General features: G+C 43.8%; 7 protein-coding genes across 8 annotated transcripts; 4 read left to right on the top strand and 3 right to left on the bottom strand.

The window, feature by feature from the left end:
- The first annotated feature begins 2,409 nt into the window (after positions 1–2,409).
- On the top strand, positions 2,410–6,807 carry LOC131259744 (dicarboxylate carrier SLC25A8-like). 2 transcript variants are annotated; one of them, XM_058261321.1, is made up of 4 exons: positions 2,410–2,660; positions 3,980–4,173; positions 5,481–5,751; positions 5,834–6,807. In XM_058261321.1, the coding sequence occupies exons 2-4, from the start codon at positions 4,033–4,035 to the stop codon at positions 6,415–6,417; spliced, it is 996 nt and encodes a 331-aa protein (XP_058117304.1). In that variant the 5' UTR covers positions 2,410–2,660; positions 3,980–4,032; the 3' UTR covers positions 6,418–6,807. The 2 variants fall into 2 exon arrangements, with proteins under 2 accessions (XP_058117304.1, XP_058117303.1); XM_058261320.1 differs by lacking the exon at positions 2,410–2,660 and adding an exon at positions 3,126–3,258.
- Positions 6,613–9,065, bottom strand: LOC131259733 (recQ-mediated genome instability protein 1-like). Its single transcript, XM_058261309.1, has 3 exons — positions 8,641–9,065; positions 8,476–8,578; positions 6,613–8,408 (listed from the first exon to the last, which is right to left on the bottom strand). The coding sequence occupies exons 1-3, from the start codon at positions 8,927–8,929 to the stop codon at positions 6,878–6,880; spliced, it is 1,923 nt and encodes a 640-aa protein (XP_058117292.1). The 5' UTR covers positions 8,930–9,065; the 3' UTR covers positions 6,613–6,877.
- A 638-nt stretch (positions 9,066–9,703) lies between these two features.
- On the top strand, positions 9,704–11,251 carry LOC131259740 (zinc finger protein 37 homolog). Its single transcript, XM_058261316.1, has 3 exons — positions 9,704–9,865; positions 9,942–10,885; positions 10,959–11,251. The coding sequence occupies exons 1-3, from the start codon at positions 9,752–9,754 to the stop codon at positions 11,149–11,151; spliced, it is 1,251 nt and encodes a 416-aa protein (XP_058117299.1). The 5' UTR covers positions 9,704–9,751; the 3' UTR covers positions 11,152–11,251.
- Positions 11,184–11,875, top strand: LOC131259752 (UPF0545 protein C22orf39 homolog). The gene is made up of 2 exons (XM_058261329.1): positions 11,184–11,346; positions 11,410–11,875. Exons 1-2 carry the CDS (start codon positions 11,266–11,268, stop codon positions 11,803–11,805), a joined length of 477 nt encoding a protein of 158 aa, XP_058117312.1. The 5' UTR covers positions 11,184–11,265; the 3' UTR covers positions 11,806–11,875.
- A 38-nt stretch (positions 11,876–11,913) lies between these two features.
- On the bottom strand, positions 11,914–13,381 carry LOC131259741 (zinc finger protein 331-like). Its single transcript, XM_058261317.1, has 3 exons — positions 13,221–13,381; positions 12,318–13,144; positions 11,914–12,244 (listed from the first exon to the last, which is right to left on the bottom strand). The coding sequence occupies exons 1-3, from the start codon at positions 13,347–13,349 to the stop codon at positions 11,989–11,991; spliced, it is 1,212 nt and encodes a 403-aa protein (XP_058117300.1). The 5' UTR covers positions 13,350–13,381; the 3' UTR covers positions 11,914–11,988.
- Positions 13,382–14,036: 655 nt separating this feature from the next.
- Positions 14,037–16,533, top strand: LOC131259731 (ATP-dependent DNA helicase Q1-like). The gene is made up of 3 exons (XM_058261307.1): positions 14,037–14,868; positions 14,935–15,634; positions 15,716–16,533. The coding sequence occupies exons 1-3, from the start codon at positions 14,193–14,195 to the stop codon at positions 16,521–16,523; spliced, it is 2,184 nt and encodes a 727-aa protein (XP_058117290.1). The 5' UTR covers positions 14,037–14,192; the 3' UTR covers positions 16,524–16,533.
- LOC131259745 (uncharacterized) lies at positions 16,510–17,692 on the bottom strand. Its single transcript, XM_058261322.1, has 2 exons — positions 16,840–17,692; positions 16,510–16,771 (listed from the first exon to the last, which is right to left on the bottom strand). The coding sequence occupies exons 1-2, from the start codon at positions 17,630–17,632 to the stop codon at positions 16,587–16,589; spliced, it is 978 nt and encodes a 325-aa protein (XP_058117305.1). The 5' UTR covers positions 17,633–17,692; the 3' UTR covers positions 16,510–16,586.
- Positions 17,693–26,700: the final 9,008 nt, after the last annotated feature.

Genomic DNA, 26,700 nt, shown 5'->3' with positions numbered 1-26,700 from the left:
ACTGAAATGAAGCACTAGTACGTTTATACTACTAAGTTGTAGCACAGTTCGGTATGCAAATACATTTTTCAAACCAGTTTCAAGCGAATAATCAAGGATATACGGTTTGCATACCTTCAGGCGCACGAAGTCTTGGAACACACTGAAAACGGAACAAACGTGTTTCCGTTTACGGACATTTTTATTTTATTGTTATTTCCAAATGGTAAACGATTGTAGGTACCAATTGATGGTATATTTTTTCAAATTTGATCACACAACTAGACAACATCCTGTTCATGGTGTTCCACATTTTGTGCTTCGTCAAAAAGTGCAAATCATCATCTATGAACGCATTTACGCAAATCTTGAGTTCATCCCAAAAACTCGCGTACTTCGCTGGAAGGGGCAATCCTTCACTTTCTTTCATGTACCATCGACGTCAGTCATTTTTATTCTGTTTGATCGCTCATTCGCTATAAAAAAAACCCCCTCACAATATGTTTGACCTTCACGAAATGTTTAACACTACATTGGCTTTGGATCGTTCGATCATAACGCCTCAACAAGTCATCTCAATCATCTGTCTATCCATCCCTCTGCCCGCTCGCCATTTATTAACCTTATCACGCCTACATTGGCGGCATTTGGCGGTGGCGTGATTGAATTTATCAATTGTGGTTCCTAAAACGGTCAGGAAAAGGAAAGCGTCCGCAGCCAAAACAAACCGGGGGCTCGCAGCAACAACTCGACTGCTGTTGCCTTGCGGGAAGGCGAAAAATTGCCTTTCGGCGTGATTGTGATTGTTGGCCCCGAAATTGACCGTATCAAAATCATCCCGCGAGATGCTGATTGGCCCACGCGCCTGGACACACCTTTTTTCGGGCAACAGCTATGGGAACCAGAATATGTATTGACCTTCTTCGTTGCTGATGGTGTGTATTGCCTGATAAGGATAAGCCACGCCACGCAAAATGATAGTGAAGTTGTTGTGTTATTCGTCCCCAACCTGGTGGGTACAAGAAGCGTTCTATTTGTGTTGTTTTCAATGACCGCACATTTTGGGGTCAGTTGCCTGGAATACAAAATGAAGCCATTAACAAACTATCCGGCTTTACGATCACACGATCGCTAGATGCGTGGTAGGGTTTTAATCGTTTTTCGCTTTAGAGGTCATTGCAGAGACATCAAATCGACGCAATACATATTGTTTTGATACTTTGTACGGACGATCCTGAGATACCGTCACACAATAAGACAAGATAACATTATCCTGCTCATTTTTACGTTCCCGAGCCCCGGATGATACGATAGAAGATACGACGCAAATCACTGTCATTTGTTCGAAGGGTAAACAAATTGTGAAGATTCTAGGTTTAAAAAATTAGACTTCACATCAAGGCCATGCTAGCCAAAATTAGCCACCGTCCTTCGCAATCCACTGAAATGAAGCGCCGACTCAATGACGCCAACTGCTCCACAAAAGGCTCCCGACTAGATATGAGAGTCGCACGATCCAGTCATAACGATACGGTCAATATTTGGCCTATCGATTAGAGTGAGAGTGGCTAAGCTTCAAATTGATACGGTCCATCTTTGATTTGAATCCCGGGGGGACATAAACATGTTTATCAGTTCCTGGCGGTGTTGGCTTTTCCGAGCCAAAACCATGCTAATTGTGCGAATCAATCGGTTGTCAAGCGTATCTCGTCCTATCCATACCAAAAGCTTCCCGGCACATACGACGTACCATGAATCACTTTTTCTTACTTTTCGCAGCATCATTTTATCAGCCCCGATAATAGGTGCGATTGATGTCAGTGTCAATATTTTGGCTAATTGTCGGCTATGTGGCTCGTGTTCGCACTTTCGTCGCCTTTGCCGCTGGTTTACTACGAAAATTTCCAAACGGTTGTGGGCACGCGCGCCCCTTGGCACAAGATAGCCGTTGACGTCTTATCGATCGATTGGTGTCAGTCTGGTAAGATAGCAACAGTTAACCACAAGATGACTCTCGGGTATAGGGTGATCTGTGTCCCGCGCCCTATCTACCCCTTACGTTCCAACCCCTCCCTGGTAACGGGGACAACAAATCTCGTGGACCGAAGTCCGCGTTTCCGAGTTCATGGTACGTTAAATGAATGGTCACTTCCACCACCATCGGCGATGTGGTTCGCTTTCTGTCGGTAGACGATCCTCGGCCGCGGTATTGGTTGGCCAGCGCGCAATGTTGAAGATTGGTGGTCGTGCGATGGTTTCGCGGGTCGAACGCATTCAGCTCGAGCCTATTTATATGGGGCCGTTGCGTGGTTCAGGCTTCACTGTGTCATTTTGGAAGCTCCAGCATACGCTGGCTCTAGCGCCGGGCATCCGTGCGCCAAATAAACCGAGCCTTTCGAGTGAGTGATCCTTAAAGGATACTGTTTCTGCTGGAGTGCGTGTTGGTGGAGTGGATATTTAAAAAGTCTCTGTGCCGTTGCTTCACACACTCGATCGGAAGGAAGTGAATGAAGAAGCAGGATTAGTGTTCGGGGAAAAAAAAAGTTTAATTTGTGAACCAACGGTAAAACCAAGTGATCATACCGTGCAAGCATTGACATTTTTTGTTTCAAAGATCCACCATCGAAAAAGTGCCTCAATTGCTGCTAAGAGTTGCACGTACACGCCCCCGACCATATTGTGTAAGTTTCTGTAATGGCTTTCGAAAATTTGTCCAAACCTATACCGGTAACCTGTCCGTTGTGTCATGCGGAGTTTATTTGTCCACATTTTGTGTTGCACGGAGGATAGAAAGGTGTTCGAAGGAACCCGACGTTGATATATTGAGTTTTGCGTCTTAGTGGACCTACGATAACATGATTTAAATGTTGAATGTGATTTGTCCTTTCACTATTCATTTACGAAAAATCAATTAAAAGTTTCTACAAATGTTGAGATAACGTCAATAGGTAAAAGAAAAGATCAACGTTAATTTTGAAGTATCCTTAAAACAGTGTACTTTACACGTTTTAGTTGAAAGTTAAAAATGTCATATTCACATTAACTTCAGTCCTGTGTAGTCCTAGATCGATGATCATAAACCAACAGGAATGTTGAATGAAAATTTCTAAAGATCGTTCGTTACCATGGTACCCGAAAAGACCATTTCTCCATAGTAGACAATTTACCTGTGGATCGTGCAACAGGTCCACAAACGAACGATTTCGAACTTCAGAAGTCTTGCACTGCTTTTTTCGGTTGCTTTCCGGATCGTAACTTAATCGCTAAACTGGATCCGTGGTAAGTTTCAAACTAGAAAACATTCACGCCTGACCAACCAACAATCAGTTATCCGAGGTTCAGGAAGTTAGAATGTGATGCGGATCTAAAAGCTAGGCCGATCGAGCTGGAACCCATTCCTGCGTCGAACAACAATGGCGTCAATCGGATGATGTAAATTTGACCAACAACGAAAAAATAAAACAAGTTTGGCAGTGCGAGAGCCGTAAGCATTCGTCACACGAAACAAACACGCCTATTGCCCGACGGACATTCGGACGAGCCCCCACCGGCCAACATCAGTGCCAATATATACACCGGTTTTTATCAGCTGACCACAGCGAGCGAACCGACCCGTGGAAGGGCAGATTGATGACGATGATGGTGATGGTGATGGCGAACGATGCGATATCGCCGAGTTTAAGCGCCGATTGGCTTGTTTTCTAATTTCTGTTGTCAAGGCTATTTTTGTTTTCGTCACCTCTCGAGGAGTAGACATCGGCGCGAGGGCATGGAGCGGTTTTCGCAGGGGCTTAACCATCTGTTTCATCGGTCCGATGCTTGTCTGGCGGACGGGGTAAAAACTATGACACCTTCTCAATCAAAAGATTTTATCATCCCGGTGTCAAGCAGACAAACAAATGACAATGGCAAATAACCTACGAGTACCAGATTAACCGAAACTGGATACTAAAGCAGTGTAAATAATATTTCTATTTTTGTTTCCCTTCGTTTTCGGCAGGATATTTACTGTTGAACAAAACCATCCGCACAACAGACGAAAAATACAACAACATGAGCTTTCAAAGACGCACTTCGGAAAAGACGACGGAGCTGACGGCGTCGGTGCCGGTAAAGCTGTTGACGGCCGGTACGGCGGCCTGCTTTGCCGACTTCATTACCTTCCCACTGGACACAGCTAAAGTGCGGCTACAGGTGAGAGTTATGGGGGAAAACAGCACAAGTTTATTACACCACTGGGATTTCAAAGTCAAATGGGAAGTTCATATACTTGAAACGTGAAATTTAGGATTATTAATCGATCCTTAAGCGAATAAAAAATTTGAATTGCCGAATCAGGGCACACATAACAAAATGACGTGCTCTGCTCATGAGCAGCCAGCGAAAAAAAAATGCCAAGGTTACCAAGGGAACACCAACGCATGCTTCGTGGTAGTATTTACCTCCAGCGATCTTTTGACGAGCTTCCTATTTCGCACTCGCTCCAACGAAACCGAAAACAGAACCAAAACCGCATGCATAGGGAGAAAAACAAACGCCAAACCAGTGTGCACCAGCATATTCGATCGATTGTAGCGAAGGTGGTGAACGATCATCCTACTCCTAGCCGCTTCATCCGCATCCGTTACAGTTCGGAGTCGTGCGGACGGCTTTTACGGTTCGCTGAACGGAGTGAACGATCACAACGAGTCGCGTCGTGAGCTGCCCTCGAAGAGAACGACCAACGCACGGCAGCGTCGAGGAAACTTGTGACCGGTTAGCCGGTACAAAGTTCACACTGGCTAGGTATTTTTTTGTTTGTCTACCCCGATGCCGGAGAAGGGCTCCGTTTAGCGCTGATGGACGCATCGTCAACATCATCGGCAGCAGTAGGAAGTAGGGCAGCCACAGAGATCCGAGGACTTTGCACTCCGGATACGGTGTAAGGTATCTGTCCTTCGCCTAGCAAATTGGAGACGCACAAATGGATTACATAACATCCAACGGACGGGCTGAGGTTTCAAAGACAACGGTTTCTCGAAGAAAAATACGCCTTATGCCGTTACTTTTTTTAAATTTATAAAACTCCAACAACAGGAGGAAAATGTATGTGAACCTACGATCTCCCATTGGAGGTCAGGGTAGCACATTATGTCAACGTGTTGTGTTGTGTCGCCTTTGTTTGAAGACGTTGTGTGAATCAGGGGGAAGCCGTTGGTTTTTGGGTTTGTGTTGTCACCGAGACAAAGACCCTGTGTAGCAGCAGTTTGCAGGGGAAAAGAACCGCAAACTGATCAAACTTTCCTTTCTAATAATTGCTTACTGCCAAGGTTGTACAAATTTACCCTTTCAAAACAATGTGGTGCAGGAATTTCTTATCGATTTGCCTTCGACCAGGAATAAATGTATGAGCAAACATTAACAAACAGAAAATATAAAATCCAACTAACGTTAGCACGAGCAGGTGGTGCATATGGTTCTTCCGGTAGCGTGCTTATAATGACACTTTCATCTGTTTTCAGATTCAAGGCGAACAGCCCGTCCGAACGGTTGCCATGACACCGGCCGTCAACACAACGGCATCGTTCAAGCTAAACCCTACGCCCCTCCCAGCTACACAGCACGTGCAATACCGTGGTCTGGTCGGCACGATCACCACTATCACCCGCCAGGAAGGTTTCCGGACGCTGTACAATGGCCTTTCGGCCGGTCTGCAGCGGCAGCTATGCTTCTGCTCTATCCGCCTCGGACTGTACGATACGGTGAAAACGTTCTACGGTTCCCTGCTTAAAGGTGGGTGTGTCCAACTAATTAGTTGGTTGCCTGGTAAAGTAAGCATTAATATGAACGTACACATACCTGTTCTTGTTGACAGAAAATGAAGCTGGTCTTCAAATAGGAACACGAATCTTAGCCGGTCTAACGACGGGCGGCGCGGCGGTCATGATCGCACAGCCAACGGATGTAGTGAAGGTGCGCTTCCAGGCAGCAACCCGATCGTCCACCGGTCGCCGGTACGCATCGACGCTGGAAGCCTATCGCACCATCGGCCGGGAGGAAGGCGTACGCGGTCTGTGGAAGGGTGCAATGCCGAACGTGGGTCGAAACGCGATCGTCAACGTGGCCGAGATCGTGTGCTACGATGTGGTCAAAGACTGCCTGCTGCTGTACACGCACATGCCAAACGACATACGGTTGCACTTTTCGGCCGCCGTCGTGGCCGGTTTGGCCGCTACGATCGTCGCATCGCCGGTAGATGTGGTGAAGACGCGCTACATGAACTCACCCCGCGGTCAATATCGGGGCGCTATCGATTGTGCCATCCGGATGGGTGCGAAAGAGGGCATGAACGCATTCTACAAGGGCTTTGTACCATCCTTCGCCCGCCTCGTTTCCTGGAACGTGGTGATGTGGATATCGTACGAACAGCTGAAGCTGGTGGTATTCAACCGAAGCTAAATAGAAGGCAAGCTTCACCTTGCCTTTCCTTTACCGCACCCTAGCAAAACCCACTCACAGACACAATCCGAGATTGTACCTCTAGCGTAACGAAATGTTTTTAACTACTAGACACAAACAAAAACATGGATGTCCCTTTTGTATGACGCGGTTGGACTGCGCTAGGAAACGGACAAAGTTTAGGCTCATTGCCAATCGCCCGGTGACGGTTGCATGGACAACGCTGTCTTTGACCCGTTTTTTTTTAAATCGTTTTTCCATGTTTCTATATGCTTATGCAGTACGAATGTGATAATAAGTATGTTTGTAATCGTCCGAATGAAAACTGTTATCGTGCCTTAATTTTTAAAAGTGAATAAAAATGGACAATAATTTCTTATTTTAAGGTAATCGGGTGAATCGACTCATTTCATTTCGTTTTCATTTCATCATTCGAACAGCACACGATGACCGGCACTTTTCATAGCATTTTCCTTAGCTGGCTACAGTTTTCCTTGATAATCTTGTCCAACAATATGGACCCTCGTTCGTCGTTCATTTCGTACGACTCCATCACCACGGGAAGCTCCGAATCGCCAGTTTTTGAAGGGTACACCACACGCCAGAAGCACTTAATTTCCTGCAGCAGCTCTTTGAACTCGACCAGAATAGTATCGAGTAACTTCATCACGCCCTCGCGATCAGTTTTATGCTTCCGCATCAGTTCCCCTGCGTCATGCCGGACCAGTTTCGCTATCACGTCGTTGTGCAACCGGACTGAAAGATGCTGCTCCGATTGATCCGTCAGTACGATCGTAAGGTGCCAACGTTCCTTACGTATACGTGGCTGGTCGGTTACGGCACTAACCTCGCAGTACACAACGAACGAGGCACCACCTAGCTTATCCTCTGAAAGGGAGGCAATCTGATCGAGCGTGGCCAAATTTGTGCCATCAATGCGGAATGTATAGTTTGGCGAAGTAATGTTTGCGGTTGCAAGGGAGGGTTCCTCCGCTTCCGCGTAGTCCATGCTGTCTTCAAAAAGTGATGACGCACTGAACCGATGGAACATCTTGCTCGAGGATGGCTGAGGTGATACGGGGTTCTTATGGTGATTCATATTGGATTGGAAGGAACTGCTAGGAGGTTGCGGAGCTGCAGGGGTTTTCCTGGCCGACTGCAACGGTGTGACAAACTTGTCATCTAGAACCCGACTTTTCTTCGCCATTGGAGGGGCCAGCTGCACCGCTGGTGGTTCTGATTGAAAGCCATGAAATTCGCTTTGAATTTGATTTTCCAACGAATTCATCAGGTCGAAATCGTCGTCCAACGGTTCATCAAACGTTGGCTTTACGAAACCGGTTACACGGGGCTTCGGGGACGGTTGGGAATGTTTCGTTGAGGACACCTGCTGATCCATAACCTCGGGATCGTCCGGCACCTCGACTTGCTGTACGATATCATCCAATTCGTCGTCATCCATCAGCGTACTTATAGAAGCGACTTGTTCCGGTTTGCTAACCGGAGCGACCCGCGACTGGCTAGCTTCGACCGCATCCAAATCAATGCCCATGAGCAGCGAATCATCGTCCACGTCATCCACCACCAACGGGGGCGTTTTGTTTACCACATTCTTCCGTTCGTCGTGCCCAACAACACGATAGTTTTCCATCGGAACCGGCTGAATGTTGGTATGGTTTGGACGGTGTTTGTTCTCAACAACCTCCGGCTCTTCATAGTCGATCTTGGGGTTCGGGTTGGCTGGCTTATTTAGCGCTCGCAGTAGCACATTTTCGTACGCATTGCTTATCAGTAAAATATCGACTTCCCCACCAAGGACGCGCAAGTTTTTCGACTCCAAAAATAGCACCCTGTTAACGCAACGTATCGGCCCGGAGAGAAGGAGCTTCACGCCAGGGGCTAGCTTTGTGTTCAGGCACCGGATAGCCGTGTGCTCCATAGCTATGGCTGTTTGTTTTCCATCGGTAAGCTCAAGTTTTAGCATACGACGCCTAGGACAGAGAGAATGGAAATCAAATCATCAAGAAAGGAGTTAACATCTATGGTCGTTTAACACACTTTTTTGTTTGGGGCGCTTGACTCCTTCTCATTTGTACTTCATCCTCCGCCTCATCGAGCTTTTTGTCGTACAAGTTCCTCCACTGCTCGTAGGCAGGTTCAGCTTAAATGATAGAAAAAAAAAGTTAGTACACTCCATGCGTGTTTGCGTGTTTAGGCACTTACAGATGTCTAGTAAATATTGCATCTGGACAGGAAACGTCCCGGTCAGCATATGGGAGTCTATTGTCTCCTCTAATCCAGGCGCAAACGCACCTACACCAACCTCGTTCAGATCTGCCAGCAGCCATTGACTGAAGGCGAACTGGAAAAGGCTTTCGTTGGATATTTTCGGATTTTCCTGCAAACAGAACGACACGCATCCGGACAGCCACTCGTCAAGCACCTTGATGTTGTACTCGCGAACGAATCGCTGCTTCGTTTGCTGTGCACGGTTGCTTTCGTTTTGAATCATTTTCTAGCTTGAATCTAACGATTGGATCGCGAAGCTTGCATGCACATTTTCAGAACACTTTAAAATATCTCTAGGTATGGATACACAAATTTAAACGCCACTTTTTCGCACCATTCGTTCGCCGGTGTTGGCGGCAACGTACTTCTTCTTCTTCTTCTTCAATTCGGCGAGGATTTACTCCAGTACGGCTATTGAATCCAGCTTCCTGGGCCTTCGCAAGCTAACCTGGAGACATAGACCTCTATTGTTTTAGGACTGGCAACTAAAGGCCATATGTCCTGGTTTTCTGTGGTTTTCGATTTTCTGTAGGCGTCGCCTTTTGACTGCCACCATGCGGCCAGGAGCACTGCTAGCCAGCCACGCTAGTGCGCAGTCAAAATGCGGCTGTTCACCCGCCGTAACGAAAGGAATATTTCCTTCCGTTTGTCAGATCGCACGAAACTCGTGATCCGCTTGATTACTCAAACAGCACGAGATGTGCGTCGGCTAGGATTTCTCTGACTTGAGCTCCAGCTCGGCGACACCACGCGGCCGTGCCTAAGATAACCTTACTTTTCAGCTAACCCTTTCAGGAACCTCGTGCACTGCTAACCATCCGCTCTGATGCGACGCCGAACTAGAACTGGCGGCAACGTACAACGTTGTTTGGATTTGTGTAAGCATGACAGTAGCGATAAAAAGCGCGTAATCGTGTTGTCAAATTTGACATTCATCAGAAAGCTAAACAGAAATGCAAACAATTCCCGTGCGGTAAACATCGATGCGATGCGCTTCTAGTTCAAGGAAAAGATTTACGATTACATTAAACAACCGTCCTTTAGCATGACGATTTGGAAAGTGTGCCGATTATGCTTAAAGGAAGATGAGAATAGTCTCACAGAACATACCGCTGCCAATAGCCTCATCGAAACAATATTTACACTCACTTCACTACAGGTATGTTTGCTGGTGCAGTAACATGTTGGTTCGAAAGAAATTTACAACTAATGTGTTTTTTTTATTGTTTGTCTAGGTACTGGAGTTCCCGATTGAATCCGTTTATCTATGTGAAGAATGTGAGAAGCTGCTAGTGAAATTCCATCTATTCCGTGAGTCCTGCTTGGCAAATGATATCATATTCCACCAAACGGTACAAGCAGAAACGTTGCAACGGAAAGACATCGTCTGCAGTAGCCATGTGGAACTAATGAAAATAGAAATCCTCTCAGAAAACGACATGGAACATGCGGTGTTTCTCGAAGAGGATCAAGTTAGCTTAATGGAAGAGGAAAATAATTCGATCAAACCGAGGAAGATTTCCAAACCTAAATCGAGTGCAGTGAAGAAGATTTCTGTGCAAAAGATCAAACAGAAAACAAGAGGAAACAATCGTAGGACCACTAAAGCCGATACTAGCAAGAAACCGACGAAGGATGAAGTTAATCTCACAGCTAAGGCAACGAAGAGGAAACCTGTACAACAGCGTAAAAAGAAAACAATAGCAAACAACCGCAGGACAACCCGATCCGATGCTAGCAAAAACGCGATCAAAAAAAAGAGAGAGCGGATACCATGCACCAAAGACCGGTACCTGCCGTGTACAGAATGTGGCAAATTGATCGTACGTCGGAATATCCTGAGACACTTGGCGACACACAATCCCGATGAAGTGCCTGTAATGAATTGTTCGTACTGTGGCAAGCTCTACAGAAATCCGGTGCTTTTGAAGGTGCACATCAACACACACCACACATTTGAAAAGAAATATGAATGTACGGAGTGTAATAAAGTGTATCTTTGCTCCACTTCACTGCGAGTGCATACGCGTTCGAAGCATTCCGTACAAATGCGGTATGAATGCAAAGAATGTGGTCTGAAATTTTCCACGTACAGCCAAATGCGCTACCATCACAAGGCGAAGCATACCGAAGAAAGGCCTCATGCTTGCCAGTTTTGTGAAAAGGCTTTTAAATTCAGGTATATAATCAATTCATTATGTTTTGACCAACAGAGATTTATCAGAACATTAACGTTTGATCTACATTTTCAGAAGCGATTTAACACTGCACACTCGGACGCACACTGGTGAAAAACCTTTCGCTTGTGATATTTGCGGAAAGAAATTCAACAAAAGCTACAACGTTGTAATTCACAAAAAATCACATGCAAATCAAGCGCTGAAAAACAGGAAAGTGAATACAGAACATGATTCTGTTGAGGGCAAAGAGCAAATAAAAACGTAAACAACAGCACGTAAACTCAATCCGAATGATGTAAACGTTTCGCTAGAATCTGTCACGGGGGGGAGGTAAACAAATGTGCGCCAAACGGGCTGCTCTTGTTATTAAAAATTAAACATGAGTACCATTTATGAGGCTGCTACGATTATTAAACCGAAAACTCCTGAAGAGGAGGAAGTGTTGAAACATCTTTGGTCGGTGCGTAAAGTGCAATATTCATTCATTAAACAACGGCTTACAGGAAGTTTCAATCCACCGTAGATTCGACCATGTTACTTATATAACGAGGAGTACGAGGACTGCACCAGCATCAAAGCACGTTTTCATCAGTATTTTATCCACGGCGAATCGATTGACTGCAATCAGTGGAAGCGAGATTTTGATAATTGCGTACGTTTCGAAAAGAATGCCACCGACACCAAAAGCGCCCTCGAGCTGATACACAGTGAGAAGAACCGGCGCGAGGAAAGGATGCGAGCCCACTACAGCAATAACGTGTGGACTAAGCGAAGCTCCCCACCCGAAGATTGGTCCAAACCATTGCCGGAACACATGCAGAAGGAGTATGAAAACTCGTTTCTGGGATCAAAAGCCAAGGAACTGCGTGGCGGAGTACAGGGACCAGATACCGAGAGCTCTTCCTGTTCGATAATGTGACCTTTAGTGCAATAATAAAAACTTCCTGGCATAATAAATAACATAAAAAATGTTAGTGAAACAATCGTTAGATGGACATATTGAAGCAAGGGATCTGAAACGTTCACGTTGTCTTGATCTAATAAGCACATTTTATTAGGTAGTATAAAAGAAACTGTATGATCTTAATCTAATGATGTAAAATTAAACTAGTTTCTGCATTTCACTTTGCCCAAATGACAAGGCTATGTTACAACCAACTCCTTCCGATTGTACCACGGGTTCAGCGGGTAAACTATTTACTCCCTCCTGTTTTAACCCGGGCTCGGCTGATAATACATTTCTGTGTGATTTCTTGTGAATAACAACGTTGTAGCTCTTGTTGAACGCTTTGCCACAGATGTCGCATTTGAACGGCTTCTCTCCAGTGTGTTTCCGGATGTGCAGAGTGAGATCTCCCCTGTAAGAACCAGAAAACCAAACTGATTGCATTAATCTATAGACAAATATCCTTTGGACAATATCTAACATACTTAAATTTAAACGCCCAGTCACAATAAGTGCACGCATAGGGCTTAGCTGTCGTGTGCTCTTTTTTAAAATGATGCCACCGCTGTGCCCAGCTCGTGAACGCCGTGCCACATTCTGTGCATTCGTACCGCTTATCGGCGGTATGTTTTGTTGCCTTATGGTCCTTCAGTGAGGTTGGACGAAGATACACTTTACCGCAAATATCGCATGGATATTTTTTCTCCAATGTGTGATTACTGTTAACGTGCAGCTGCATTCTTCTGGGATCCTTAAATGCCTTACCACAGTACGCACAGAATACTTTGGGCCGGTCGGGGTCGTGTGTTAGCATATGTTGATTGATGTTGTTCCGAGCAATCATTTTACCACACTGAGAGCACGGTAGTTTGTTGTTCGATTTATCCGTTGCCGATTTCACCTTCCGACCGCGTTTTTTCTGCACCTTTTTCTTCGCCTTGGGTGAAGACGATTCGCTGTCACTTGATTGATAATGCGAAACCTCCGGAGGAGGAGCGTACATGGGTTTAACGTCTTCCTCCTCCACATCGTCTACTAGGCATTCCTCAATGTAGTTTTCCTCGATGTATGTTTCTTCAAGTTCTGCATCTTCGGTTTTGGTGTTTCCAACATCTGTTGAGTCTTTGTTTTGTTCAACGTTGTCGATGGGAACGGTAGCACCAGCATCACCAGGATCACTTTTTAGCAAAGTAAATTTCCGTCTAAAAATGGTATCGTTTACGATACATCGTTCACGAAAGTCGTAGCAGGTTTGCAACGATCTATTGCAATCCGAGCACATAAAATACATGCTTTCACGGTCGAGCAGCACCTGGTAAACAAAAACATCCAACATAACAGTGCTTAAAGCGAGGGGCAATGAACAATTGCAGAACCGTCCTACTTACCTCCACGGAGGTAACCGTGCGAATTATATTCAATGTTTCACTATTACCATTCAAAGGAATCATTGCACTAAAATCACTTGCAGGTGCCTCCGCCAAGCAAAGGCGACAAATACGTTCGATGAAGGCCATTGCTTCTAGTGTAAAGAAGCATTTAAACGAAGTTTGTTTTCACCAGACCTGCTGGGCTATTGAAAAATGAATGGATTTATTTACCACGGAGTTTGTTGACATTTTTATGTTGATGTTTTGAAGATAGTGTTGGTAGGATTGGGATTCGGAAGATCGTAGACTTGCCCCCGGATAAGGAATTGGACCAGTTTAGCGAGCGCTCATGGCGATTTCTGAAAGAGTTTCGTCAGAGTGTTGCGCCACATAAGTAAGAAAGTAAATGAGTAGTAAAAGCGAGTGATCAGTAGTGATTTGATGAAGTTTCAGATTTGGATATTTGATCCCCAGGTCAGAATTGGGAATCCGAGATCCAGTAAAATATCGATTTTCCCACCACTAGTTCAAGTGACAGACTGACAGCATCGTTTAGTACAATTTTTGCCTGTTTTCGTACATTTGTTTTACAATTCTAATCTTCGTGATTTTTATTTAAAAAAGCTGAAGAAAGTTTGTGGTTGTTGTAATCGTAATTGGTTACCATAGAATTGGCTTCGAATGGCTTAAATATTTCTCTGAATCCTTTTTTTAACCAAATCCATCATCACAGAAACATGTTTTTCTTCGTTCTAGAAACCTTGGCCAGTTCCATGTGCTCAAAACCGCGCGATTAAAATGTCAAAACAAACCTTATTCCGGGGTTTGTTCGTGTACAGAAAAGTGTAGTTTGTTTTAGTCGTCCGCGCAATTCTATTTGTATATTTTATTGAAATTGAGTGTTAAGTGTACGCTTGTTGCTCCACGTGCTGGGGAAATGCAAACGGGAAGACATTTTAGTTAGACTTCAACAACGTGCTTGCTGCAAGGATGGGAGAGAACACCGAGGACCGGTTGGACGAAACATTCAAGTCGTTCACGGACGACGAATTGAACACGCACGATTTTCAAATTAATCAAAAGCTCGAGGTTATCGAGCAAAAAATAGCACGCCTAAAGGCACAGAAGGCTCAGCTACTGAAGTGGAAAGATACGATACAGACTGTTCGTACACAACGCCGGACAAACCAGCAGACGGAACGAGGCTGGGACGACGAGAGCTACGCATGGTCCGCGAATGCCCGAGAAACGCTGAAGGAGGTATTTGGCCTGAGCGTGTTTCGTCCACAGCAGCTACAAACGATCAATGCCTTGATGTCTGGAAACGATGTGCTGCTGCTTGCGCCTACCGGTGGAGGAAAGAGCTTGTGCTTCCAACTTCCGGCAGTCATTAGTGAGGGGGTAACGGTAGTGATATCCCCATTGATTTCGTTAATGGAGGATCAAGTATGGTCGTTGCAGAAACTGGGCATCGAAGCAAGGATGCTTTCCAGTTCATCCGAGAAAGCAGATATCAACGAGATACACAAGATACTTTCTAGTGTTAAACAAAAACCCAGCTTGAAGCTACTGTACATTACTCCCGAACGAATGGCCAAAAGTAAACGATTCATGACGGCGTTGCAAAAGTGCTACGACCATGGCCATCTAGATCGCTTCGCAATTGGTAAATTTATCTCACCCCGTTTTGTAACTATTGGATACTACGAAAATCTGTTTTAATATCTTCCAGATGAAGTACATTGTTGCTCGCAGTGGGGCCACGATTTTCGACCGGATTACAAATTCCTGGGCGTGCTAAAGGAAATGTTTCCAAAGGCACCGTTGGTCGGTGTGACCGCTACGGCCACAACGAAAGTAATCACCGACGTGCAGAAAATGTTAAATATCCCAGAAGCGCTGGTGTTTGTAGCGACGTTCAATCGGCCCAATCTTTATTATCACGTTTTGGAGAAACCGCAGGAAAAACAGGAGCAGTATGAGTTTCTGTCCGACCTGCTGTTGAACCGCTTCCGTCAAAAGAGCGGTATTATTTATACCTTGTCGATGAAGGATGCCGTGGACATCAGTACTGAGCTGCAGAATCGTGGTCTGAAGGTCGCCCCATATCATGCTACTCTGGAGGCTGTGGATCGTACGAAAATCCATCAACTTTGGCACAAAAATGACCTACAGGCGGTGGTGGCCACCATTGCTTTTGGAATGGGTATTAACAAGTCGGATGTGCGATTTGTTATACATCATACGTTGAGCAAGAGTCTGGAGAACTACTACCAAGAAAGTGGTCGTGCCGGACGCGATGGCCATAGGGCGGAGTGTATCTTGTTGTATCACTTTTCGGATATTTTCCGCATATCGACAATGTCGTTTTCCGAGCACACAGGGCTGCAGAATGTCTACGCAATGGTGGAATACTGTATCAACGTTAGCGAGTATGTATAAACTTTAATTCTGCTCGCTAGTTTTTTTCGCTTTAAAATAATGTCCTGCATCCGTTTTTATTCGTTTTTCAGCTGCAGAAGAAAGATCATCTCCCGTTACTTCTCAGAAGTATGGGGAGCCGATGATTGTGCGGCCATGTGCGACCGGTGTACGAACAAGGAACAAGCTCCGCATCCGGCTGTCGATATATTGAGCCATTACGGTCAGCTAAAACGCGTTATCTCGAAGGCTAGTTTGCAGCAGATGAAACTAACGGGACTGCGTCTAGTCGACGCCTGGCTTCATAAGGGTCCGACATTTTTACGGCTCTCAGAACCACCGCCACCGTACGAACGCGTGATTGCGGAACAGGTTGTTGCTTTTCTCGTTATTAATCAGCACCTGAAGGAATCGTTTACGTACACCCCGTACGCAACACTCAGCTACCTAGTACTGGGGCTGCCCATTGTTGGTAGTTCCTTAACGGTACGCCTCGGTAAGCATTTTGACCTTCCAATTAATGAAGAGAACACACAGACGGCGTCGGAAAAGAATCCCGCGAGCACCACTCAAACGAATGGTACAAAGAAGCGATCTTTGCCTACCGAAACCTCCGGTAAAACCAAAAAAAATCCTTCAGCAAAAAAGGGGAAAACTAATGCTACTGCCTCAAAGACAACTAAACGAGCGAAAACGGCACCCACGACGGTTGATGATAGTATATCCTCAAGTTGTGCGAACGATGAAGTGAATGCGCCTCCCGCGACGGTTGATGATAGGACAATATCTTCAACTGATGCAAATAATGTAGATAAGGAGGCAAACATGGCTGAGGAGGTTGATGACGATGTTATAATACTTCCGCTAAGAGAAGAAATTATAGAAATAGACGGTGATTAATTGTTTTATAATCAAACACACTTTTTGTACTTATTGACGCTAGATTTAATGACAAGACGACGTTTACATCGCAAGGTAAGGGGGTTTGAAATTGAGAGCGTTTCTATATCGACCAGACGTCCGCGTTGCCATCTGCCGGTGCCTTCTCATTGCTTCGTTTATTTCCTGGGGTGTGATTGCCCGTACGCCATCCATTCCTCTGCCTTGTGTCACTTCGGGGCAGGCATGAAGCATGTTGTAAGATTTGCCTGCAATCCAACAGAAGTCGACAAACTCGATCACGATATCTATTACCGTTAGACATGGCTTTACGTACCTGAAGAAGTAACACGGCTGTAAGGGTCTACGCTTCTGTTGCCTGAATCCAACCTCGTAAGGATACATAAGTCCACCAGCACCGCGATGGTTTCATGCGCCAAGTAAGCCAACGTTAGCAGGCAGCTTTGCGTAATGTTGACATCTTCCGGAATGTTTAACCACGCTCGCATCCTACCTTTAAATACTTCAGCGTTCCGGTGCATGAACGAGGTACGGCGAGCTAAGTTATACTCATCGTACTGCTTGCCGGTAAGAATTTGAGCGATTCGGTCCGCGCGAAACAGTCGACGCACCTTCTCCTCATCATACTTCTCCGGCACTTCCCTGTCGGAGTCGTCATCCGAAGCTTCGGAACTGCCGCCCAGATTTAAATGGGAGTACCGACCGCCACAGATATCCTTGAGGCGCTTTTTCACCATCGCCATGTCGCGGAAGTATTTTTGCAGCCGAGCCACACGGATCTGATTTTTGCGCATGATGTACTCGAAATCACGTCTCGAAAGGGTCGGCGAATTTGGCCGGGACATTGCGTGGTCGATGGCTTCCTGCATGATGCCACGCAGCTGCTGCAGAACGATCTTTTCCACCAGTATCACCGATTCGCGCAGCGGTTTCTCACAGTCTCCGTAGCCCCGCATGATTTGGGAGATTTCGTCGAAAAAGATGGATTTGTGCTCGCCATCGAAGGTGGTACCGATGCTACCGGGAGGCGTTACACAGTTCGGATGTATTGCTACGTTGACAACGGGACGTCCGGATTTTTTAGTTGTATTATCACGAATGTTTGCCATTAAAAAAATTCAGATTCTTTGTACCCCGGCGGAAGCTAAGCTGTATGTGGAATTGTCGAACGGTTTTGCTTTTTTCTGTGTTTGTAAACACAATGTTTACTAAAGGATGTACCAAGATCAATAAAGCCGAGGTTAGCTCATAGCGCTAGATAGTTTTCATTTGTTCGGTAAATACCAAAAAGTGTTGTTTGAATTAGTTGAAAAACAAACACAACAAAACAAAGATGAATTGTATACAGCAACTTTAAAGCTTGTTTTAGTATGGAAGGCAATATATTTTAGAATAAAATGCCTTTCTCGCAACCTAATGTCCCGCGACCGACCTCTGACAGCCGGCTGATTTTTTTTGCTTTTTTCGTTTTTTTAAAAAAGCACATATCCTATATGACCTGACCTGGTCGTGATTACAACATTGGTTTTAGTACAACAATTGGCGCGCGATATTTCAAAATAACGATTTACTTCCAATCTTAACTGTTTATCTACTGATGTAGAACATTCAGTTCTGCATGTTTTTATAATACTGAAAACATTCCACAATAAGATTGAAACAAACTACAAAGCGAATGATTCAATCACTGTGATTTATTCAATCGACCCATAAGTATTCAGCTAACATATGAAATGTAATTGTAAATAGTCTTCTTCTTCTTCTTCTTAGAGACGAATGACCGAATAGTTCAAAGTCTCTAAAATTAAAAAAAAATTCTTCTTCTTCTTGGCGTAACGACCTTGTTGGTCATGCCTGCCCGTTAAAGGGTTACGAGACTTGTTTCCCTGTTGTACGTGGATAGTCAGTCCTCTCGTACAGGAGAGGGTCCGGTCTCGGTTGCGATTCGAACCCACGCCGTCGAGGTGGTGAGCCCCGGCGATCATGGGCCGATTTTCTAACCGGCGCTACCGCTCGGCTGTCGCAGACCCCCTATTTTTTGTATTAATTGTAAATAGTCCATTATATAAATTGAATTTTAAAATGCATAAAAATGGATCACTCTCATCAAAGACCGAAATTTAAATCTATAGTTGATTCTCACGTGGAGTGCATGGTAATATATTATTATGGAAATGGAGGATATATACTCTATTGTGTTAACGAATGTCTTCAACAATCACCGATAGATCTCGAAATCGATTATACCGTTCAAAAGTCCACCCCGAAATAAGCAGCTTCAGAATTATAAATGAGGCAGAAGCAAATTGTCCTCGCTATCATTGATGTTCCCACAATTTGCTCTCAGATGGTGTGTGGAAGCTCCGATCAATGGATGTACAACCTTATTTTCTCACCCAATTAGATTTATTTTTAATTAACCATTTTTTAAATGACGCACACGAGTGCATCATGGCCTGTATGTCATCGTGTTCATAGCATGCAGTGCACTTTGTATTTGATTTGCTCAATTATTTACCTTCCCCTGGCCGCAACGGCAATTCGAACCGCTTCCACAGCTGAATGATGGAAAGGCCAATGATGAGTAATAAATTCAAGACATTGTGCCTTGGTAATAAAATCATTGGTCACAAACCTTTTGGTGCCAATTATTGTAAGGTACTATGACACTTGATGTAACGTATGTAGAAATATTCTGTTTTATTTTATAATTCGTATTTTTTATTTTATCACTCGTTATTTGATATGGGTGTAGTATGCAAATAAAAACGCATTGCTAGCCTCAAAGGTTATCAGTCATGAGATGAACTTATTTTGAACTAAAGGAGTTAGCTTGTCGAAAAACATAATATAAATATTCAAATATGGTTGAACTTCTTATTCTTATATACTACCCCTCACAATGTTCGACACATAACACTTTTCTCGGAGCTCTTTTCCTGTTTCACACATTGTTAAATAATCAATTTAGATAGTTTACTGTTCTCCACTTCAGGGTTTATTTATTATCCTTCGAATGTGCAGTAGCTTCCGGTTCAGCTGCGTCTGAAGCGCACCGGGATGTACGGTGCAAGCAATATTGCAATCGTTTTGGGCCCACTGTAATCATAATTATTGCTGCAATTATGAGCTCCAGTGGGTTTCGGGTTCAGTGCAGTCGGTTTGGTAACCAATCAAATTTATGCTACCTCACACTTTTCCACGCTCCAGCGGTTGGTGTGAGGTATGTTGCTTTTTTTAATTGTATTTTCCATGCGTCCTTATTATGCTGTCTTTTGGCAGGCCGCAAGTTCAAACGACTGTTTCGCATTTGGTAGAAGTAATTATGTCAATTAAAAAATCGAATATCCTCGTTGAATCCAATTCAAGGAGCAAATGGATCGATTTACTTCAGCGGACTTTACTTTTCAAACATGAGTCAATGTTACGGGAGAGGTTACTATTTATTGAACCTTTTCAACAGAAATAGCCACCGAGTGAAACAGTTACAATGAAACTCATAAACGTGAACAAAATCCATTAATTCATGCAGAGCTATGCACACCTAATTTATTGCCTCGTAGTGCATACATTTACACTCCATCCCGTCTGGGTGTTAGCTATTACTCTTGCACAATTTATAAGCATTTCTAATTATCAGCACGAACGAAACGGTTCATCATCATAATGTTACGAACGACAACCGGACGTTGTGTTTAGATTTTTCCCGTGTTTCCGGATCAGTTCCGGGATTCCGGACTGGATAAATGTCCGTCGTTAGTGGAATTAGCGTTTCAATTCATCCTCTTTAATACATTCTGATTATATTTGTCACGTGGTTTAAACTAGAACAGCAATCGGAAAAGACTTGTGAAGTGGTTTATCGCAACCAGAAAAATGTATTCTCGTCACAGTCATTCGTTAGAATTGGGTATTAACTCTTCTCCAAGCAAAAAATGAATTAACACCGATAGACGTGCTTATTCAACCAAACATGACATGCGATCCCAAAGAGCGCTTATAACTACAGAAAGAACAATGAAATGTGAACATGTAAATTAAATCACAATCTAAACTCAGTTTTCAACATACCAAAAAAGGAAAACCATTTCAACGAACAGATTGTTTGCGCTTTTCGGGCGATAATTAAATACAGTTTTCCACCGAATCAATTGCAATTTTTGTTGGACCTTTTTATTTTCCATCCGAACACGTGCCACATGTTCATAGGTTGGAGTGTTCTAATCTGCAGTCATTCGTGGCTTCGAGAGGGACTTGTCAAATTTTTCGGCAGCATATCAATTTGATTGATCAAATTCTAAGTACTTGCTAGGAAGTGAGTTTGTTTTCAAATATTAATTGAATTCAATTGACCCGATAGAGGCTCGGAACAGGATTCCCAGGATATAGGAATCGAGTGGCGATTCTGCTCCGTATTTTATAAGCTAGTAAACATGACTTTTGAGTGGTGAAAATTTGAATTACGAAAGAGAAATGGTGAAATAATTCCGATTTGAAATGAAATGAACAGTGACGATTATAGACAGTGTTTGGCACAAGTGTATTTTGCTTGACTTAATTAATTTAGTTTTTCTTTTTTTGATTCATTTATGCTGATGGTTCTGTTAAGATAAATATGAGCACTATTGATATAGATTAACAGTTTAAGTGTTAAGTAATACTGAGGATCAATAAGTTGTCCACGAACGTCACCTCAAGCGAACTAAGGCATTTGAAGAAATACTCTGTTGCTAAAAGTTTGAGTCCTCCAACATAATTGCAAGTGTAATTTTGACTATGAATTCCATCCCATAGCATAACCCAACGGCACAAATTCAGAAGAAAATGGATGCATTTATAGCAGTTTTCAACACTTTCGGCTTCTTCTTGGCATAAGCTCAAAGCTGCAATTTGTTGACCAAAGGGAAATACTTCAACAGACAGCCAGTTGGGAGGGTGAAAAAATAAAACTACTATTCATGGTTCATACTCCCCGGCCCCTCTCCCTCCAATGAGTTTCGTGAGAATCCATGAATTTGCGGATAAAATGGAACAGGAATCCAACATCCAACTTGCATAAGTGAAACTGACATTTTAAATTCGATAATCCAGCCGGTGCCACCCGGGAGACCAAACGAAAAGGACAGATTCGGAAGGGTGAGGCTAGACTTGTCAGAAGCGATAGTGTTCAGGGAACGGAATCGGGCCCTTAGCCAGCGCATAACAGGCGGAGCAAAACCGTGTCCACGCAGGGAACCTTTGGCGAAGGTAAAACGGTTTGCACATTCTCGGTCTCAGAAAACAGCTTCTCAAAGATAAGCAGATTTTTCCGACAGACGTAACACACTCACACGGTGTCTGATTTTGGACAGTTTTCGATGCATTTAAGTATGAGAATTCCTGGACGTACATTTTCCCAACGAATTTCTGTCTCGAAATGGTTATGTCTCCTAAAAGCACGAGGAGTCTTCTCGTCGACGATGTCCGGTTCGATACACAAACAGATCAGGTTTCTGTCACGGGAGTAACCGTTCACATGGCCTTCAGTTGGTCAGCTATCTTCCGGATAGTGCTATTTTAGACCAGCTTTCCATTTTTACTCTCAGAGGTATCCTCCACATTGTTAAAATAAACGGGAACGGAAAGTCAACGGGAGTTGGTAAATTGTTTTCCATCACGGTTTTGCCATCCACCTTTAGGTTGACACTTTCGACACATTGTTAGGCGCAAAGTCTCTTCTTTACAGAGTCCGTAGTACGGAGTCCTTTCACTTCTCGCCTGGGGAGTCTGGAATTCTGCAAGAGTTCTCAGGAGCGAGTCACTTCGTTAGTCGATATGCTAGTTCTGGAGTGTCCTTTCCTTGGTGCGCTTTCATTTAGATTCTGTTTTGGTCAGTTTTTGGAATGCTGCTTTGTTTTAGACGTATGCATAAGACTGGAAGGGTTGTTGGGGCATACAAATGGTCGCCGGGAAATTGGGCGAGCCAGCATGTTTAAGGCGAAAGTGAAACGTTTCCCTTCGATTTGCGTGAGAACTCTGTTTGGTCTATTCCGGTTGTGGTTCGTAATCTGAGGAGAAAACTGGAGACTATGCAAAGTATACAATTTTAACCAACTGTCCATCGCTAACAAGCGACCATTAGCATGGTGCATGATCCAGAAAATAAATCATCAGAGATGTTCACTTGGAAAATCACTTTCATTCTGAATTGAAAGGTTGCCTCTGCAAACATTGTAAATTTATTTATTGGAGGATCATCATGGATTCTGGCATCATCATGGATTAGAGTTTTGGAAAATTTGAAATAATAACTGTGCAGTTATCTTTATTTGTTCGATATGTTTTTGTTAACGTAGTAATCACTAAAAACATATGCGATCTTTGATATTTATGGATCCACGGGAGTACCTTATATGACTTGTATTTTTATCACAACGTAAAAGGGAGCGTAGTCTAACATTTTGGACACGATGTGGCACCCCATCTCCTACCGATTGATGATGTTCCGCGATAACTAGACTTCCTGGTTTAGAGCGTTGTTTGACGCGCGGCTGTCAATTCGAATGCATGTTGACGGTGACATATATTTCCACTGCTCAAGCAGAGATGTTGGAAAACTGGCGTAGAGTCGAGTTTTGGAATGTTTATCTGTGTACATTTTCCTGTAACACTGGAACACTGTACGAACTTCAGGCGACTGGAAATGGACAGCAGTGGATAGGTTTAATATTGTGTTGCCAAGTTAAAAAAAACTGCCCAACATATGCTTACTGAAGTTGCCTACCAACAGGTTACCATATGCCTACCAAGAGTCAACAAGAACTGCCGAAAATTGCGCTTAAAATCCAGCATTGGGCTTCAATCGGATGGCAAGTGGCAAGGGCAAGGATGATCCCGAAAGTCGTGTCTGCAATTTGCAGAACGGAGTACGATGTCCCTGAAAAAAGTTTAATTGGTCCTCCAGGCGTTGCGATGGCCATCTGTTTGAGTCGTTTGGTAGGTTTGAAAAAAAGAAACAGATAACACTGGTCATTTTGGACTGAACATTTACGGAATGTTTGCAGCGACGAATACATAAAACACGATTTTCACGAGACATTTTGCGTCAACAGGTGCGTCCGTCATTAAGTGGGCTGAATCATTTATGGCAATCGCATGCCATTTTCGTCGTTTTATTCTCGAGGGAAAGGCTTGAAGCTTGTCGTTTCCGCCCATCCGGTCGGATGGATTGGTAGGACGAGCTTTTGATTGGAATTATATAGCCGTAAATTTACATTATTCGAAGCAACGTGATTGAATCTTTTAAGATTTATCAATTGAAATAAAAAAATACAGCTTAATCAAATGCAAAAGGAGTTGAAACACATTCGTATTTTTTTTAAATCAACTTGTAGTAGAAGGACACCGTTTGGTTACCCACATTGGTCCAGCTATATGATTGATGGACCTTATTTCTGCACAACCACGAGAATCCCCCGTAATGCATGACCATGCAGTTGGATGGTTCAGTTTGATGTCCTCGCAGGGTCTTATGAGGAATTGTTTGAAAGTGGATGTATCCAAAATCTCGACATTACTTTTAACTATGATGAGTTCAAGGTGGAAATTACGAGGAAAATGCTTACTGCAAAACTTTGACACTTTGTACCGTTGTCACCTTTCCGGGAGCTAAAAGCATTGCTACGAACAAAGTTTACAAAGTGGGAGCGGCATGCATATGAATGTTTGGTTTTGTACGCGATAATACTAACGCTAATGTTCGCACACGCGTATGCAACGCCTATGGTACCTAACAGCGTTTTTACATAAAACTTCTTTTACCCAGGAGATTACATTCATAATGTTTCAAAATGTTTCATGCCACCCGCGGACGAAGATGGCAGACCAAGATGTCGGCACATTCAGCACCGTCATAATCCGCAAGCCTTTGGGGGATTGAGCTTGGTTCCGGGGAATTGAGATTGGTCCACCGTTGGAAGACAACAACATTGTTGATGGTGTTCGTTGACGAGCACTTTGGGCCGTATCTGTGTCTTAAATGGTTTTTCGTCATGAGAATCCTTCGCCGATCCACGGTAGTGGATAATAGCGCGTTGTCCAGAGTACGAAAAGTGATAACTTGTGTATGTTGTGGAGGAGGGAAAATCAGAAAAGCTCAACGGTGCGACTTGACGACGGTGTGTTCTATGATTTCGGAAATTGAAAACATTAAACAGTAAAAATACAAACAAAAACCCTTCACAAGAATGCCTTTGGTATACTTTAAAAATGTTCACAATTGAGTTTTGAAACTCATGTTCATTATTTTTCGATTTTAGCATCGAACAGTCATCTTCCTGTTGGCTCTGGGGTGAACTGGAACCGAGGGAAACAATCTCTTTTCGCTCATTTGCGATCGAAAGGACGCGTCCCCATCGTCATTTTTTGTGCTCCAAGGACTTGGAGGCTGATGTAGAGGAAAGTGGGGCAATACAAACCTTCATCAGTGGAATTTTTCAAATGCTGATAAAATTGATAAAAAAGAGATAAACAGTTTTGGTTAACCCCTAATAAGACTTAACAGTGTTTTTAAAAATAAGAGTCGCGCAGAGTTATTGGCTGATGTTAAAATGTTTACTAACATGTATGGAAAAATGTTGTTTGGTTCTGAAAAATATGATAGCCCTTCTATTATAAGAAGTTAAGCCAAAACCTTACGCTAGAAGTTAATTCAATCAATGCATCCTGAACATTGAAGAATTTGTTTTTTAATTTTTTGATAATATAAATGGTGCCAAAGAATCAAATTGTTTGTACTTGGGGTGTTTTTGGAAGTATTGTTAGATTATATTCAAAATGCCTCCGCTTACCTTAAGCTAAAATTCGATCATAACGTGCAAGGTGTCTGGTGTCAGCACAGCCAGGACAGGCTTAGCTGTCCTGGTAGGATACGCCTTAACGTGACTCTTGTGCAGGCACCAGTAGCTGATCCCTCCAGGGAAGAACATTATAATCATCACGTTCCGTCGAGCTGAATGTGCGCAAAGAACGTCTCTGTTCGGTTTCGAGGTTCAGTGTTAGAGGATCCTGAACGGAAATGCACCGGGTTGCAGTTTGTAGCGAGTCAGCCTGAGCTCATCCTTCGTTGTTATGTTCTCTTGCTTTCGTTCTCATTTTTGGCAAAGGGAGGAACGAAAAGAAAAGGAAGTGCTGGGTTTATCCCCCCGACGCAGGGAAAACACTTTCATCTCTTCATTATCATCATTACACCGTAGTTGAACGCCCCCAAGGAGGTTAGGTCAACTACTGTACTTCCGGTTGCTGGAAATGGCAAAGAATGGCGCAAAGATGCATTATCTCGGCTCTTGTCAGGTTCGGTGAGTTGAAAGCGTTTCTGAAAAAAGCAACATGATGGAGGAGTGAAGCACATCTACAAGTTAGTGAAGGCAATAAAAAGCGTTTAAACATGGCATCTCATTTTGTCGCTTCGAAGAAGAAACTTGGCTGCACTTTTCATGCCATCCTTTGAGCAGAAAACAACTACGGTTTCCGGTTTCGTTCGTTTCGGGCCTTCGATGATCCAATCCATCTTTTCAAATGATCCAATATAAGAATGTACCGGCACGGGAAGTAAACAAGCGTCTCTTGGAACACAGGAAGTTCCAACCTTTCCCCCAAATACACCCTTGCTCACCTTTTACCACCCTGGAAAATCTGACTTTATCAGCTCTTTGCCTGGAAGCAGCAACGCACATAGAAGCCCTTATTTCCTCGGACATTATCCGGAAGCGAGACACACACACGACGGTAGTAACGAAGAATATTTCCCTTCCCACTCTGCACGTGTCGTAAGTGCAATAACAAGTGAGTGGTAAAAGGGAAAATGAGCCTGCCATTACTTTGTGTGAAGGAATGGTTTCCACAACGATCCAAGAGGGTATGTAAGCATGAAAATGGAGAGAGTTCGTATACGAGTTTTCACTTTTCACCATACGATGGAGACTCAAGAGATACGGCGGGGTATAAGTGCGTCGTATAAGTGTGTGCGAGAGCATGATCCTGCTAATTAGCTTCGCGTGAAAATAGAATGGGTTTCGGGTGTGAAATTAACATTGCGCGAAGGTTTTCGCCCTCAAGATTTCGCTTCAAGCAATCTCAGAAAGGAAGTGCGTGCTTCTTGTGCTGACATGTTTTTACTTCGCTCGCTGCTAACGAGAAT

The sequence above is a fragment of the Anopheles coustani genome, chromosome 3, assembly GCF_943734705.1.
Source record: "Anopheles coustani chromosome 3, idAnoCousDA_361_x.2, whole genome shotgun sequence".
NCBI lineage: Eukaryota > Metazoa > Arthropoda > Insecta > Diptera > Culicidae > Anopheles > Anopheles coustani.
The sequence above is the reverse complement of the archived record's forward strand: the minus strand, read 5'-3'. Positions and strand labels throughout refer to the sequence as shown.

Excerpts from the sequence above, each read along its gene's own strand:
- LOC131259733 (XM_058261309.1), bottom strand. The coding sequence starts at position 8,929 with ATGATTCAAAACGAAAGCAACCGTGCACAGCAAACGAAGCAGCGATTC. Across the intron at positions 8,579-8,640 it reads GCAATATTTACTAGACATCT|CTGAACCTGCCTACGAGCAG; the intron begins GTAAGTGCCTAA and ends CTATCATTTAAG. Across the intron at positions 8,409-8,475 it reads CAAGCGCCCCAAACAAAAAA|GCGTCGTATGCTAAAACTTG; the intron begins GTGTGTTAAACG and ends TCTCTGTCCTAG.
- LOC131259752 (XM_058261329.1), top strand. The coding sequence starts at position 11,266 with ATGAGTACCATTTATGAGGCTGCTACGATTATTAAACCGAAAACTCCT. Across the intron at positions 11,347-11,409 it reads TGTTGAAACATCTTTGGTCG|ATTCGACCATGTTACTTATA; the intron begins GTGCGTAAAGTG and ends AATCCACCGTAG.
- LOC131259741 (XM_058261317.1), bottom strand. The coding sequence starts at position 13,349 with ATGGCCTTCATCGAACGTATTTGTCGCCTTTGCTTGGCGGAGGCACCT. Across the intron at positions 13,145-13,220 it reads GCACGGTTACCTCCGTGGAG|GTGCTGCTCGACCGTGAAAG; the intron begins GTAAGTAGGACG and ends TTTGTTTACCAG. Across the intron at positions 12,245-12,317 it reads GACTGGGCGTTTAAATTTAA|GGGAGATCTCACTCTGCACA; the intron begins GTATGTTAGATA and ends TGGTTCTTACAG.
- LOC131259731 (XM_058261307.1), top strand. The coding sequence starts at position 14,193 with ATGGGAGAGAACACCGAGGACCGGTTGGACGAAACATTCAAGTCGTTC. Across the intron at positions 14,869-14,934 it reads TCTAGATCGCTTCGCAATTG|ATGAAGTACATTGTTGCTCG; the intron begins GTAAATTTATCT and ends AATATCTTCCAG. Across the intron at positions 15,635-15,715 it reads TACTGTATCAACGTTAGCGA|CTGCAGAAGAAAGATCATCT; the intron begins GTATGTATAAAC and ends TTCGTTTTTCAG.
- LOC131259745 (XM_058261322.1), bottom strand. The coding sequence starts at position 17,632 with ATGGCAAACATTCGTGATAATACAACTAAAAAATCCGGACGTCCCGTT. Across the intron at positions 16,772-16,839 it reads CAGCCGTGTTACTTCTTCAG|GCAAATCTTACAACATGCTT; the intron begins GTACGTAAAGCC and ends GTTGGATTGCAG.
- LOC131259740 (XM_058261316.1), top strand. The coding sequence starts at position 9,752 with ATGACGATTTGGAAAGTGTGCCGATTATGCTTAAAGGAAGATGAGAAT. Across the intron at positions 9,866-9,941 it reads TTACACTCACTTCACTACAG|GTACTGGAGTTCCCGATTGA; the intron begins GTATGTTTGCTG and ends TTGTTTGTCTAG. Across the intron at positions 10,886-10,958 it reads GAAAAGGCTTTTAAATTCAG|AAGCGATTTAACACTGCACA; the intron begins GTATATAATCAA and ends CTACATTTTCAG.
- LOC131259744 (XM_058261321.1), top strand. The coding sequence starts at position 4,033 with ATGAGCTTTCAAAGACGCACTTCGGAAAAGACGACGGAGCTGACGGCG. Across the intron at positions 4,174-5,480 it reads CAGCTAAAGTGCGGCTACAG|ATTCAAGGCGAACAGCCCGT; the intron begins GTGAGAGTTATG and ends ATCTGTTTTCAG. Across the intron at positions 5,752-5,833 it reads CTACGGTTCCCTGCTTAAAG|AAAATGAAGCTGGTCTTCAA; the intron begins GTGGGTGTGTCC and ends TCTTGTTGACAG.